This window comes from Falco rusticolus, chromosome 7 (assembly GCF_015220075.1).
Source record: "Falco rusticolus isolate bFalRus1 chromosome 7, bFalRus1.pri, whole genome shotgun sequence".
Lineage (NCBI taxonomy): Eukaryota > Metazoa > Chordata > Aves > Falconiformes > Falconidae > Falco > Falco rusticolus.
This window is the reverse complement of record NC_051193.1, coordinates 7,223,507-7,238,951: the sequence shown is the minus strand read 5'-3', so window position 1 is coordinate 7,238,951 and position 15,445 is coordinate 7,223,507. Positions and strand designations below refer to the sequence as shown.

The 15,445-nt window shown below is 49.7% G+C and overlaps 1 protein-coding gene across 2 annotated transcripts; it reads right to left on the bottom strand.

Moving 5' to 3' along the window:
• Positions 1-487: 487 nt before the first annotated feature.
• LYSMD4 (LysM domain containing 4) lies at positions 488-9,256 on the bottom strand. Of its 2 annotated transcripts, XR_005105462.1 has the most exons (4): positions 9,201-9,256; positions 7,339-7,623; positions 1,918-3,248; positions 488-579 (listed from the first exon to the last, which is right to left on the bottom strand). XR_005105462.1 is itself a non-coding variant. In XM_037395668.1 (3 exons), exons 2-3 carry the CDS (start codon positions 7,606-7,608, stop codon positions 2,697-2,699), a joined length of 822 nt encoding a protein of 273 aa, XP_037251565.1. In that variant the 5' UTR covers positions 7,609-7,623; positions 9,201-9,256; the 3' UTR covers positions 615-2,696. The 2 variants fall into 2 exon arrangements, 1 of the variants encoding a protein (XP_037251565.1); XM_037395668.1 differs by lacking the exon at positions 488-579 and having other exon boundaries at positions 615-3,248.
• Positions 9,257-15,445: the final 6,189 nt, after the last annotated feature.

The window sequence follows — 15,445 nt, the reverse complement described above, 5'->3', positions numbered from 1 at the left end:
TTTGCCCCCTCGCCAGGTACCTGAAACACTCGTTGAGTTCCCTTGTGCAGTACCAGCTTTACGGTTCTTCTAACCAACACGGATTTTGGGGGCTCCATACACTGGCTCCGTTCCCGTTCTGAACCAACGCTCTGTAAGAACCTTACTACAGAACACTTCCAGGCATCTGCAGAACGCCCCGGGTAAATCCAGCGGGTCAGCTGAAGGCCAGACCTTCTCTGCCTGCCCCGCTCCACTGCCTTTGCTGCCGCGGCTTCTGGTGCTTGCCGCAAGCGCTGCAGCAGGCCAGGCAGCGGGATGAGTGCAGGGACGCGGGGAGGTGGCTGAGGGCCCAGCGGCAGGGCCCCGCTCCCAGTGCCACTCTGCCTCAGAGGCCACAGCTCTGCACTTTGAAACCGGCCACACTGAACCGGCGCTGCCCCCACGCGTACTGTGGGGCGCCGGAGCATCTTTCACCTGAGAAAAGTCCCTGCAGAGAAAGGTGTTCCCAGCTTCCGCTCCGTCTGGTGTGGGGTGGGCGTGCGGCAAGGCGCTCGGCTTTCCAGGGGAAGTGCTCAGCTGCGCGACAGCGGAGTCTCCCTGTGGTAACAAAAAAGCACAAGCCGGGGGTAGGTGGTGCTCCTAGTGCTTTTATTTAATTTTGCTTTATTTAAAAATGTAATAATGCCCCCCCACCCCAAACAAAGATACATTTCCTTCATAGAAGAAAAATAGAAATTTTTGTTCAGTACAAGATACTTTAGAGACCTCGTTTACAAAATTAGGTTCCCCCAGGCTTTCCTGAGTACTATTTTTGATGGGTGCAGAAAACACAGGGTGTCATTACACCATCGCCTGGCTCTGGCTCCGCCTGCTTGGCCAGCTGTGCCTCACGGCCCTGGAGCCACCTCAGTCCCTTTTTCCCTGTCCCATGCGGGTGCTCGTCCGCAGGCCAGGAGGTGGGCGCAGCTGTACGACAGGAGCTTGTGCCACAGCTCTCGCCCTGCGCCACCTTCGCTCACAAAGCCACAAGCAACAAGACCCCCCAGAAACCAAACCAGCCCCTCCCAAATCCCGAGGCAGCACTGCCCTGGCCTCGCAAAAGGCGGCTCTGGCCAGGCTGCGGCCCCGCTGGTGGGGCAGGCCGGCTGCGTGGGGCAGGGCCCTGTGCTTTCTGTAGGCAGCGGGGACGCCAGTGTGTGGGGCAGAAGGGCCACTGCAGTGCGAGCGAGCGATGGCTTCAGCCACCTGCCCACGCGCTCTACCCTCAGCCTGGGGCGGATGGCAGCTGCCGGCTGAGCGGCAGCAGAGCCCCAGGCGCCCAGGAACGGGCCGGGGCCCTCACCACAATGGCACGCCGCTCTCAGCTGGCTGCTGTCGCCATTGGGCCTCACCCCGTCCCTGGCCGAGTTTCACACCACCACGCTCCCAAACGCCTTGGCAGGTGGCTCTAGGACAGCCATTACCTCTGCCCGCAGTCCCTGAATTAAATTTCAGAGGCAAATTCTTCTCTGCAGCAAAGCTCCCTCCCCCAGGCCTCAGCTTCTGCTCACTTCTAGCACGTAGCGTTGATTGACTCAGCCCAAACCACACGGGCCTCAGGCTGACCGACATCCCAGGACACCTCGAGCCACTGACGCATCACTGGACTTCCCTACGCAAACGTCAGCAGTTCACCAAAACGTTTAACGCTCTGCAGCCTCCCAGCCCCACCCTCTGAAGGATTCCTTCCTGGACCTTGCAATTAAACGCCATTTGGCAACACTCTCAGGTGAAGACAACAAACAAGGAAACTCAAGTCCATGACTGGAACCGAGTGTTTGAGATGCACCATTATGGATTATTATTACTTTTAAAAAAACCTTAACACCAGCTAGACCTCCCCCCAGCAAACGAGCCTTTCAGAGGCGCATACCACAGGCCGAACCCTACTCTCACCTCCTCCTCCAGTGCTCTCTGGCCACCCGTGGTCGCACTGACGTATTGGCCCTGGACAAGCAGCACCCTGGCGAAAGCACGATTCTGCACTGAGCTCTGCCTGCAGAGACACTGGATTTCAAGAGAAGTCTCTGAAGACTGCATCGAGGGGAAGAGGTCTGGGCTCACCCTTCACAGTGGTGGGCTTGAAGCACCCTAATAAACACAGCTTAAACACCTGCCCAAAAGGACGAAAAGGTGAGGTGCTGCCAGCATCCTCCTGCCGTGGCACACTTAGTGTGACACACTAGAAGTCACCGCCATCTTAGGCTTAAGTATGCCAAAACTGCCACAGTCTGAAAAAGATAAAAATGACAGTTTGGAGAAAAAGAAGAATCCCCGCTTCTACTCTAAGCATGAAGCATTTTTCTCAAACCACCACCAGCCCCCAGCTTTCCCATCACATTAATACTGCACTCTTCATCTCAGCAGCAAAGGATCTGCTTCAGACAAGGCATAAATACCTGAAGCAATCAAGATGAGTGAATTGCTACAAAATACTTTCCCTCAACAAGAGTTCATGAATGTTAAGCCACCTGCCTGACGATATTTACAAGCAACAAAGCATCCTTATTTTTCTGTAAAAATCACCTCACCTCACTTTCAGTCAAGTTTGGGATTACAACATCAGCTACTTATAAAAATACTCTGTATTGTTATGCCCCTGAATGCACTTGAGTCAGTCACTGACGTACGGGCTTCAGTGCTGGGAGGACAGGCTGTTTGGCTGCTGCTCCCCTTTAGGATTTTTTTTCTACAGCTGAGCTTTGTGGTAATTTCCCTTCCAATCCATCTGTTGAAATATCTGAGGTTAGCATAGTGTTGGAGGTATGGGCCACCAGGCCTTGTGTTTTAAAATAGATGATATAAAATACTGGCAGGACAATTCCTATCAGGAGCATAATAAAAACTGCGTTCCACCACTGGATTCCACAGTCCGCACCATTACTGGTCTCCTGCTTCCCCAACTCAGGCGGCGGCCTCTCCAGCGCTTCCATGCAGTACTCTGTGTTTAGCTGGACCTCCGCCTGCACTGCGTCCTGAATGTTCTTGTCAATCCCCCTGAAGTAGTCGCTCAGGTGCCTGCCGTCAGCAGAGCTGCTCACACCGTCATCAGGCTCTGGCAAGTCCAAAACCGTCAGGCCGGTCTGGGAGGGCGCAGTTGGGAGCGGCTTTAGCTCTCTGCCGTTCTCCGTTAACAGCCCGTGGGGCTTCACGGGGATCTTGATGGACTTCAGTGCATACAAGTCCTGCTCCCGGATGAAGTTGTTGACGCGTTTGATATCTGCAACCTACAGAACCCAAAAAGGACACGAGTATTAGTGTAGGGCAACCCACTACCGAAGCAGGAAGGAGCTACAGAACTAGTGTTGCAAGCAGCCGTCAGGAAACAGAAGCAAGCCCTGGCTGCAAGTGGTTTAGTGTTTTGCAGAGACGTCCCGGCTGTTGCGGGGACCTTCCAGGTCCTGCAGGATAGAGACAGTCCCCTATTAAACCCGTCTATAACCTGCTCTAGCGCTCCCGTCTCTCTCATACGCTGTATTTTGCTTAGCACTGTTTTTCTTCCCTTTTGCTTTCTTTACCATTCGCTCACCTACTTTCTAATCCAAGTTAAGGCAAGAAAAGCCTTCAGAACATGTTCCTTTTTAAAACAGTTTTCATACCTTGAATAACACTCAAGTGTTTAAGGTGAGAGGACAACACCAGTACAAGCAAGCAAAACCCTCCCCCCTGCTCAGAAAGTGATTTTGGAATGAACAGAGCTCTGTCTTCAGAGCACACTGCAGCCTGCAAAGCAAGATCACAGCCTGGAAGAGAGCAGGCGAGCATCTCTCCCACACAGGCATGAGCATCCCTCGCTCTTGTTCCCAAGCACCACCCCTCTCCTGCATGACAGCAGCTCCCCACAGCTCATTTCTCCACAGTTGGTACAGGCTCCTGCTGAAGGTAGCTTCAGGCAATAATCTCCGTGCATCTGTGATCATCTTTGGTGGTTCGTGTGGAGGGCTCCCATCTGTGACCGGTATTCCCACCCAGCTTGGGGATGCCAATAGCAGTAAGAGCAAGAAAGAACACACCATATGTACAGCATAAGTCACAAGGACAGCTGGTATTAAAGAAGAGACAGAGACAAGGCAGAGTTTCTCTGTTTAATGTTAAATGAAGAGAAGACAGCTTAATACAGTGTCCACTCACAACCACCTAATAAGTAAGTACATGAACTTCTCAGTTGCCCTGAATCCTCTGTCAAATAAAATGGACTGCCAGCATGTGCAAGGAGCTCTCCAAAGCATCCAAAGAGACATGGAAGAACCTCGAAGGAAAGGCTGGAGGACACAAACCAAAGAGAACAGCAAGACCCCAAACCAAAGAGAAAGGCAACATGAACAGGTTAACCACCTCTGACAGATCATACACAAGAGAGACAGAACGAGGACTGCACTTTTGCAGAAAGTTTTAATTTGTTCTTTTAGAAATCTAGTAAATTACTGTACAAACTGCATTCACTGCACACTCACAAGCCTCAGGCTACCAATGAAACAGGGGAACTAAAAATAAGAAACCAAGAAAGCACTTCCTAAGCAAGCGTGTAAGTGCCATCAGCGCTAACACCACTGATAGTTCAGGGCAAAGATCTCCTTTTAAAGGACAACACATGAATACACCAGAAGGGAGCCTGAACATCTCCCTCCCCATTGCCAACACGTGTTCAGGACTACTTGCAGGCTGCGCTGCTGCCAGGAGCAGGGCGGGGTGCCACCCCCCAGCAGCACAGAGGTGTCAAGGGAACAGCCATCCCTGCTGCCCTGCAGGGACTTCCTAGGGGAGAGAGGAGCTGCCTCTGGCATCAGATCTTCCAGCCCATACACGCTGACAGGGAACCACACATCGAGCTCATCTACCGTGCAGTCCCTGAAAGGTGGCAAGTCTGCCACATGGCAGCCAGAAAGCCAGACTCTGCTGAAAGGTAGAGATGAATGCCTGAATCTCACGCTTACTCTGCAAAGCTTGAGAAATCTGAAAATGGGACCTTTAACCAAGTTCCTAATCTGGTGCCCCTGAGGCAAAAGGAATCCTCAGTTGCCGGTTCAGACTCCTCACAGCTTGTCCCAGTGTAACGTCAGGACTTACACCCTGCAAAATAATTTAGTTATGAAATAACAATCTCACCCAAAGCCTCCTAACTGAGGTGGTGCTTCAATTTTTGGTTTTGTTCCAATGGAAACAAATTATCGGGATAGTAAATATCCCCTGCAGTGTCTCCAATGAAACATGGTAATGTTGTGCTAAGGCTCTAGAAACAGAAAGTGGAGCAGCACTCACGCAGAAACAACAAACAAAGCTGATGGGAAGCATGCAAGCTGCACAAGCCATTTAGGCTTATTTTCTGTACTAATTTTTTTGGCTGCAGTGAGCTCCTCTTGTCCCAGCTAAGAACAATGCCAAAAGCAGGCCAGGACTATAAATGGTCAAGAGTAAAAATGATAATTTTGAAGTGCTTTGCATCTCTGCCAATTTATCTGTAGCGCACACAAAGCTGTTTGTTGCACTGTCTCAATACTCCCACCCTCAAGTCAACCCTGACCATTCCAAAACGAACAGCAAGTTCTTACTGATTTCAAGAAGCTCTTCCTGGATTTTTTTTAAACACAGTTGCATGTATTTGTGGCTACGAATCTTATGCAAGCAAAATAACAATACATGAAAATTGATCAGTGCCAGTCTGTAAACAGACAAATACATGAATCTCCAATAAGGACTTCTGTACCCCTTCAATTTAACCAGAGCAGGTCAGAAATACCCCTTCTGGGAGAGAGGGAGGCAGCAGGACAGTTTTTTTCCTGTGGGAGGAGAACACTGACTACCTAGTCCTTCCCCATTAGTTTGCTTTCCCCACCAGACAAGGCCAGCTGCCTTGGGCAGGCCAGCTGCCTTGGGCAGGCCAGGCAGAGTAAATCCACCTGTACCTGCGAGGGCTGAAAGGCTCCAGGAGCCAGGCAGCAGAGAAGGCAGCTGAACAGCCACGGCTGGGACAGGCCCGAGTCCTCCTGAGTTACTGTACAGGGGGAACAGCAGGATTTTTCATGCCATAAACCAAAGGAGTTGTTTAGAATCTTCCTCCTTGGAGTTCACTGAACTGCTGGGATTCTGCATAAGTGGCAAGAACAACACAATTGCTGCAGCTTAGAGATGTGCATACAGTCACAACTATGAAGTCAACCGCTGCAGCCGAGTTCTCAGGCTTTGCTGGTGCCAATCAAGGCCTATTCAAGACCTACCAGACTTGCTTCTTCACACGCATCAGGCTTGTCAGCAGAACCTAGAAGGATTTCTTTTTTGTTTTGTTTTTGTTTCTAAGGGAATGGGAGGGGAGGAGAGGAATTGTCGCAATTCCTTTAAGCCCTCTTGCTTCAGCTGCACCACACAGCTGTTGTGTTGTTAAGCAAGACAGACTGCAATAGTATTGCAGCGGTTGAGCCAGTACTGTATCATTATCCCCATTCAGGTCACTGTCCAATTGTTTGCATCACGGAACTTTTTAATCACAGTCTAGCTTGCAGATAAAGGAGGCTCTAAAAATACAGCTTTAACTGCTAAACGACGGGGTACTTCTAATATTCAGATCAGGTAATTAAACTTTTCAACAGTTTTTCTATCAAGCACTCTGCTTTGGAACAAAGGGAACATATTTTGTACTATGTTCCAGCTCCAGAGAAAATTCACCGTGCACATGCGCTCCCTTCTGCCTGCAGACGGCTGAACCACACATGCTTCTGGGTAGGACAGCAACAATGAAAACCCATACGCACGGACAGCACCTGGAGTCTGGGACCTGAACTTCAGCACCTCTTCTTCTCCAAGTCCACCCGTTAAGACTCGGGCCTTCCTTGCAATATGTAAACTCATACCTTTTGAGAAATAAATGAAAACAAACCAAAACCAAACCAGACCACACCAGAGTGACACTTCTTTGTATTGTTCAGCTTGTTTCAAAAACTGCATGCTCCTTGAGAGCAGGGCTCTGACCCTCACTTCTGTACTCAGCTTCTTAGTTTTTGCCCGCGCTTAAATAACCAAGTAGGAATCACAACTGCTACGCTGCACTTAGTCACTCAAATTAAGCAGGAAAGCAGGTCACACAGGGTGTGAGGTTGACAACACCTTCCTAAGCTGTCAGCTGAAGAAATCTTTTTGGGTTTTTTTTTTTTTTATACCTTTCTCCAGCTCAGTTTTACCCAGATATTGACCATTCACGAAATACGTAGAGCAAACACTTGTCCGTGCCAAAAGTATTAGGAAACAGTGTGCCTTCCTTCTGGAAGCTAAGCTACACAGAAAACACCTCTGAAGTAATAAAACCCAACCAGAGACAGCTCTTACTTTACAACCATACTGCAAGGCTAGCTTGTTAAGATTATCATCCTCTGTAATCTCTCGTTCCAGAAGTACCACATCTCCAGCTCTGTCCTGAGAAGTGCTGCATCGCTGCTGCTCCTTGCCTCTTGGTCGCAATTCCATAACATTGAGTTCCTCCTCTGACTCTTCCGAATCAGACTGGCCATTGGGAAACACATACACCTGCCTGCCTGGGTAATTATGGATGGTGACAGGAGCCTGGAAGGATCTTGTCCGGCTCTCATTCAGCCTCATCTTTTATACCAGCACCTGGAAAAAAATCAGAAAACAAAACCCAAAAAATTTTGAATTTCCTTAATACCAGTGTTTATTTCTTAGCATGTAAGATTTGGGAGAATGGGCAAAAGCACAGTAGTTGCATGTGTGCGCACACACACAAAACTCTCCTTCTACCCAGACCTTCTCAGGGACATATCCAAAAGATGCCATTCTAACAGCAATGACAGAAATATTAAAAGGTTATGTACACAAACTTCAACAATGGGTATATTATTTTCAAACCTTTTTTTGTCTACCTGTGGACAAACCACTACATAACACTACTTTGCTATATATCTTAAATGTTACTTTCTGTAATTTCATAAAAAAAGGCAGCAGAGTCACTTGAGCAAAGTATCTTTAATTAGGGTAAAAAAAATCCATGGGACCGTATCAGCTCTCCTACCAATATGCATTAAAAACTGACCAAAATTGTCCTTTATATCATGATCCTTTCCAGAAGTACTTAATTTTCTACACTTTGAATCCACATTTTAATTTCAGGGAAATGTGGTTTTTTTTAAAAAAAAAAGAAAAGGACAGGTGAACCTACACTTAACTTCCACCTGAACAACTAGTCCACCTGAATGACTCTTGTACAAACGAGACCAGAACCTGCCCGAGCACTTTGTTCTAATTACTGCTAGACCTACAGCTGCAACTCATTTGGAATTTACTTCCCCCCCCCCCCCCCTCCCCCCAGCCCCTTCAATCCTCAATTCCACAATCTGTTGTCAGGGTCAGGTATAGGTAAAAAACCACCACGTTGTCAGGGAACTCCATTGACCCTAGTATTCTCAACTTACCCATACAGGATTCTCATGGTGAAACCACTACCATTTTATGGCATCTCATTAGTACTGAGCACATCATCCCCACACCGCAGGCTCACAGCTGTGCTAGAAGAGCTTAAAATTTAAGACTAGTTTCTCCCTGGGCAGTCCGGTGGGACACCTCTGCCTTTGAAGCTGTAAGCCAGGCGGCCTCCTCAGAAGGTGCTCCCCTGACACACTGCCTGCTTCTCCCCAGGGAGGGCCACTTTTCTCCAGCCCGGCTCTGGCCACCCCTACCCTAGCACCCTGGGGTCAGCCAGGCGGGGTGAGGGCCTGGCTCCTGCCCCGCACCGAACCGGGTGCCAGCAACCACAGGGCGGCCCGGGCCCGCCCCCCCCCCCCGCTTCGGCAGGGCAGAGGGGCACCCCGGCTGCGGGCTCGGGGGCCTCCTCAGGCCGCGGCCCGCCCGGAGCCTCACTCGGCCTCCGGGGGTCGGCCCGTCGCTCGCATCAACCCCGTGCCAGGGCGCCGCTCCCCCCAGCGCCTCACGCACCCGCCGCCCCCCTCAGCGCCTCAGGCACCCGGCGTCCAGCTCCCCTCAGCGCCTCAGGGGGGACCCCGCTCCCCTCAGCGCCTCAGGCACCCGGGGACCCCGCTCCCCTCAGCGTCCCAGGAACACGGGACCCGGTCCACGGTGAGTGGGCCCTGCCCCTCGCCCCTCAGACCCCGCGCCCCCAGGAGCGGCCGAGGCCTGTCCCCCGTGGCGGGCCCCGTCCCCAGCCCCCCTGCACTGACCCGCCGCTCGCCGGCCATCGGCCACACGCACCAACCTAACCCCGACTCTCCCCCAGCTCTCCTCCCATTGGCTAGAAGTGGCGAAAGGCGGGATCCTCAGCGCCGTCTGACCAATGGGCGGCGGCCAAGAGCGGTGGAGCGAGGTTGGTTGAGAGGTCAGCGCTGGAAGGCGTCGCGGGAGGGCGGGCCCCACTTAAAGGGCCCGCGCCCCCGGCTCGGGCGAGGCCTGTGCCCGGAGCACGCGCAGGGGCGGGCTGGCGGCGTGCACCCGTGCGCCGGTAACATTCGTTGTACTCACCGTGACAACGTACATTGTACTGACTATAGGTACAGTTACAACAGAACTTCAGTTACTGCATTGCCAATATACCGATCACACACAGACGTAGATCCCTTCTCCCGCAACCCTGGCCCCGTTCCGGAGGAGCGAGCGCTGCCGGGGGGCTGCGGGGTCGCTGTGGGCCCCGGCCTGCACCCCTGGGCAGCGCAGGCCCCGCGCTGGCCGCTCCCCATGAAGGGCACTCCCCACCGGTATGTTTTCCATGGCCCATGCTGACTCATGGCTTATGTTTAAAGATCAAGCACGGGGCGATGTCTAACGAGTTCCGCATGCGAAGCTGCACGGGCTGGGGGCGGAGGGGAGAGATCGCCCATCGCCGGCTGCAGGCGTTAGCCAGACACCGCTGCCCAAGGGCTGGCGTGACGGTCTCGTGCGAGGGACGGCCCTGGGTTCGGTCGGAGGCATGAAGGGCTCTTGGCTCTGAAGGAGATGGACAAACCTACTTTTCAGTTAAATTAAAGCCAAGTGCCGTTTCCAGCTACGCCTTTGCCTTCCCTTGCGCAGCACAGGTGCTGCCGACAGGGAAGGCAAGAGGAGACAGTATTTCCCTCCAGCTCTTGCCACTGCTAGGTTAGATGCAACATCAGTTGACACGTCACATGTCAAGAGGAAGGAAGGCTCCCCAAGCATCGACATTATATTTTTTCAGCAACAGCCATTACTTCCTCACGGCTCACTTGCCCACACATCTTTGTGGGGCTGAGTGGTTTCGGCCGGGCTGGAAGGGTGGTGGGAGAGTGGCCAGGCAGGACTGCAGCTGAGCCCGGCTCCTCCGAGCAGCGAGCCAGCACCCCATCTCCCAGCAGGTATTGGAATTTCCTTCCCTCCATCCCTGGGCCAGCTTGTCTCATGAGCAGATGATTTTGAAGCTCAGCCAGCTTACATCCTTTTCTGACCCAATGGATGATGGATTCTGTGTGCTGGAGAGGGCTCTGCAAGTGTGGGGACTAGATGAGATGTGCCAAAATGCAGCCAACTGCTACATTCATCTGGAAACATGGGGGAAAAAACCAGACTTTGCTGACAAAGCTAACTCCAGGTTGGCTTACTTGTCCTTAACTTGCCATTTACTGCTTCTTGTTTTCCTAACTTTTAAAATATCAGGAAGAACTATTCACTGATCTCGTGGAAAAACAGCAGGAAATGTAGATGGGAAATTGCTTCATCCTCCAACTGAAAGATCCTTACAGATTCCCTATGAAAAAGTGGGTTTCTCCCAACTGTTGGGATGAAACAGCTGTTAAGAAAATCAAGCAAAAAAGCTTTTAAGAATCAGACTCAAAATCACTTCCCTTTTTGGATTTGTCTACACAAGTCATAAACATGGAAACACAGAAGTATTCAACTGGTGTCAATTGACTGCAAATAATTCAAGCTCATTCGTGCATTGGTACAGGCTGAGCTGGACATTTGCTTGTGGTCCTGTCCTGGAAGAAATGTGTGCAGTGTCCAGACTACGGAGCACAACATAACAGGTTATCTATCACCGAGATCTAAACATCCCACACAGACCAATCTGCAGGTTTCCTACTGTCTCTGATACATACTGACCCCTTTTCTGTCTGTCCAGAAAGTCTTCCAGCAGTCCTAATGGAGAAAGAATTAAAGCCTTAGAACAAACCACACCAATTTAGAGTCTTTCAGGCCTTCATCATCAAGTGGAAAGGACAGAAGAAAGGCCTATTTCAGTTCTTTGTTTGCCTTCGTAGGCACTTACATTGCCAGTTTGCTTCCTGTCTTTTATGGGAAATCAAAACAGTGCAGGATTTCTTTTCTAACCCTCTATGGAAGATTCTGCAGGGACCAACTCCGCACTAGTTCATGGAAAGGTCCTTCATCTTGCTTACTTCAAGGAACCTGACAAACAGCTCTAGTGGTATCTACATAGGATTTGGATGGATCTTGACAAATTCATTTTAAGCAGGACTTGGTCCCAGTCCGTTCTCTGGTGGTTTCTTGACTTAAGGCATCCCACAGACATAAACCACCTCAGCAGTGTGGCAGCACTGTTTGCCGGCATGAGCAGGACCCCAGGTACCTGCTGCTGCTGTGGTCCCAGGTAATGACACTGCTTTCCCTCCCAGCAGTCTGTCTGCAATAAACTGATGCTGCAAAAGGATCATGGCCCCTGTGTGAATTACTGCTTTAAATGCGCAGCGTTCTTGAGCTAGAGGGCTTTACAAGATTCCTTTCATTGTGGCCTAAAATTCAAATGACAGATATGATGGGTTTTACCAGGCCTGAATAGGGAAATGGCAGAGAATTAGTGTCCGTTTTGAGCGCAGCCCTGCCGCTTCTACCCTCTGAGACACTCAACTATCGTATTTTACCTTGAAATACTATACTTGTTCTCACTTCAGCAAGAAATCTGCCTCTAGCAGAGTGGGATAATTTCACTATTAGGTAATTAATGCAACAAGGTTTTATTACACCGAAAAACGCACCACGACTGGAGGCTTTTCAGAATGTTTTAGATACCTATCTGCTTTTTCCAGGCTTTTTCAGGGTGAGCAGATACATCATTTCAGACTCCGCCTAGTGAACTGAGGGATGCGCCTGCTGAGCAGCTTTGTTACTGCAAATGTTACTGCTTCCCAGTGGCCTCGCCATGCTGCAGCTCAGCTGATGCAAACTGTGGTCAGTATGAAGAATATGTTAATGCTTAACAAGAAATAACTGTCTCTTTTGTAGGAGTGCTGATGTTGGCTCTGGGCCAACTGTGTGGATGATGTCACCATTCCAAATAATTGGAATATTTTTGTTGTTAGCAGATAGATTGTGAGAGCTGCAAAGCCACAAACAAGTGACATCTGTCTGAGAGCTGAATGGTTCAGTCGTCATACACATACAACCAACATAAGGGTCATACATCCCCTGAATTTCAGGAGGAAATCCTCCTACCCCTGACACGTCAATGCAGAGGGCAACAGAACCGAGAAAGTCTTTCACTTAATCCAAAGTAGCAATGCATCCGTGATGCTGGGCAACAGCCCGCATTCACATCAATGCAAGCTCCTTCCCGGGGGGTGTCAGAGGCAATCAGTTTGCGATAGAGAATCAAAACTTGAATGAAGGCCTTGGCTGGGGCTTTCCAAAGAGAGCATAACCCAGAAGAGGGCTCTCCTCTTCTGTCCCTGTGACTGCTGTAAGCTCTTGCTTGGATCCTGAATTGCTGTTCTCTTCATCACTTTGGTTTTCTTCCTCTTTTTTCAGGCTCACTTCAGAAGCATCAGAACTGTCAGACACATATCCCTTGTGTCTGTCTCTGCTTCTCTTTAAGCAGCCTTCTAAGCTCTGCAATAAAATCTATTCTTTGGATTTCAGATCTCTCAGTGATAGTCTGTTTTCCACCACTGGGAAACTAATAACTTAACGTGCAACTCGCAGAAAGCAGCTCCAGTATCTCTTGCGCTGGTATTCAATTAACTCACCTGCCCAGAGATGGGCCGTTTCACACATCCATGCACATGTTGCTCACCGGTGCTAACTGATGCTCAGGCTACACAGCTGCTCAGGCTGGCATCTGATGGTTTCCAACTAGCAGAAGTAAAAATTGCAATTTATAAATCACCAGGGCCATCATTGTGACTTGATCCATAATTTGGAATTAATAAAAGCAAGTCAGAGTGAAATCATTCACCTGTTTCTTTCACCGTATGGGCTATTAACAATAAAAATGTAGAATGTACAGTCAATAAAAGATGAAGGCGGGGACCCTCACAAGTAGTGAAGTACCATCCTGACACTAAGTACAGCACAAGTTAAAGACATACCTCTTGAGCGTTTGCATCTTAACATCGACCAATTATTCCTGTTTAGCATATACAGGGGAAGGCTCCTATACAGCATTGTGAGGCAAAAGAATCTTTTGTAATTTCTGATATCGCTGAATTATAAAAACAAAACAACCCCCTGCCCCCCCCCCCCCAAAAAAAAAGAGGGTATTCCTATTTTTATTTCATTGTTTACTAGTGGGAGACTGGGAAGGCAGCTGTAGCAAATCACATCCATCTTCAGGACGTGGCACTACAGAAATTATCATGCTTCTATTGCAAATAATTTATAAATGCTGGGCTTTACTCTGGTTTTGGACTAATGTAGCATAACTGATTTCAGTGAAGTTACCCCCTCTGTTAAGCCAGAAGTATGAGCCAAATACAACAAAATAATACTCTCCCTGGTGTCTGCAGTGACTAAGTATATGTGGGTACTGTACATACATTTGATTTAATTATATACACAACAATAAGTTTGAGAGGTTGATACAGTAGGCATACAACACAGGGAAGAAAACCTCAGTTAAATTAAATTAATTATAGGTATATACATAATATAGTTAATTGAGCTATGGAGGTTACTCTGAGTGCATGTTTGGTAGCATTGGGTTACATCTTGCCTCTGTTAATGGTTTCTCCTGTTGGAAGCGCTTGTCTAGCTCAGCAGGTTCCCAGCTTAGCCATGGGCAACTCCACATAGGAGCGCTACTCCTGTCGTTGACCGCCCTGGAAGCATCTTGGGCTGAAATTCACTCTCAGGAACAAGCTGATGGTTTAGGTGGCTGCATCTGGAAAGAAGCACAAAGCCTGCGCCTGTGCTGCTGTGCAGGAGCAGCCCCGAGACCTGGCTGCCAGCCAGCTTCACACCTTAACTGCAGGGACATCCCTGGCTCAGGGGTGACCCAGCCTGGATACAGCCTACACCTTCCTTATGCAAGGGTACACCCAGTAGCAGTGTGACACCCAGCCCAGCAGCATGCGGACAGTGGCCTGTGGCCCTCCCCAGGTAGGACCCTGCTGTTGCTGGCAATGAGATGAGGGATTTGTCACCCCTCTGAGTCAGGGTGTGAGGTGCTGGGCACCCTGTAGCTCTGACTTCTTCCAGGGCAGCAGCACAGCTCTCGCCTCCACCCTCACAAGCTTTTTCTCCTGTTTGGAACGTAGCAGGTGTTATAATAAAGACCCAGCTTCATCATTCAGCTCCAGCTCAGACATCAAATTACTCCCACCTACGAGGACCATATTTGCAACTCTCTCATGTATGCTTTGACTCTTAGGAATGAGACTTTTATCTTGGGAACCAGAATGCAGATCTAAATAGCACTGCCGTCTCCTGGAGGAGATAACGCGTCTTTGCTCAGAGACCTAGTTCTGTGTTTGCCTTCTATCACACAGCACCATTTGGCAGGGGCTGCCTGGTTTGTGTGATAGCAGACACTGAATTACTTCAGAAAAACACGGGATTATTTTTTATATTTAAAAAAATGACTAATTAAAAGTGGTTTTAATTTTGCAGTTCATATTTTCTTGGGATTGTGCCAGATTCTGGAGTCCATACGCCACACCCTGTCCTTCTGGAGGAATTTGGCTAGGGAAAGCACTGTAAGATTTGTTCCCTTTCCCCTCCCTTACTCTTAAAATCCCTCCCCCTCCCTTTTCCCTTCCCGCAACTGGTAAATTGTGAAGAGCAGGAATGTTCCTGGGAAGAAACCCAGGCAGAATCACATTCAGAACAAGTCAAAGATTTCTTGCATAGCTGAAGCATGTGTTTGCAATTCCCAATTGCTGGAGCACATAAGCCCTGCCAGCGCATGTTGTTCCCTTCAGATGTTCTCAGGGAGCTCTAGGCAGTGTCCAGGGTAGTCTGTAGACAATGTTTAGCTGAGGCATTGCTCCTTGGCCCATCTGTTAATGGTGCCAGGGCCAAAAAGGCTCTTGGTGAAAGGACGGCAAACAGCCAACCCTACCTTTCCAAGAAGCTGCGTTAGTGGTGGCCAGAACCATTGAGCTGCGTGACCCCCTTGAGCCACAAACTGGCTTGATTTGGGCCAGTGAAAGTTTGGCTGCTGCTACCAAACTATCACCCCAGGCTTCAGGCAGCGTGTGGGACTGATGCTGTCTAGAATAAT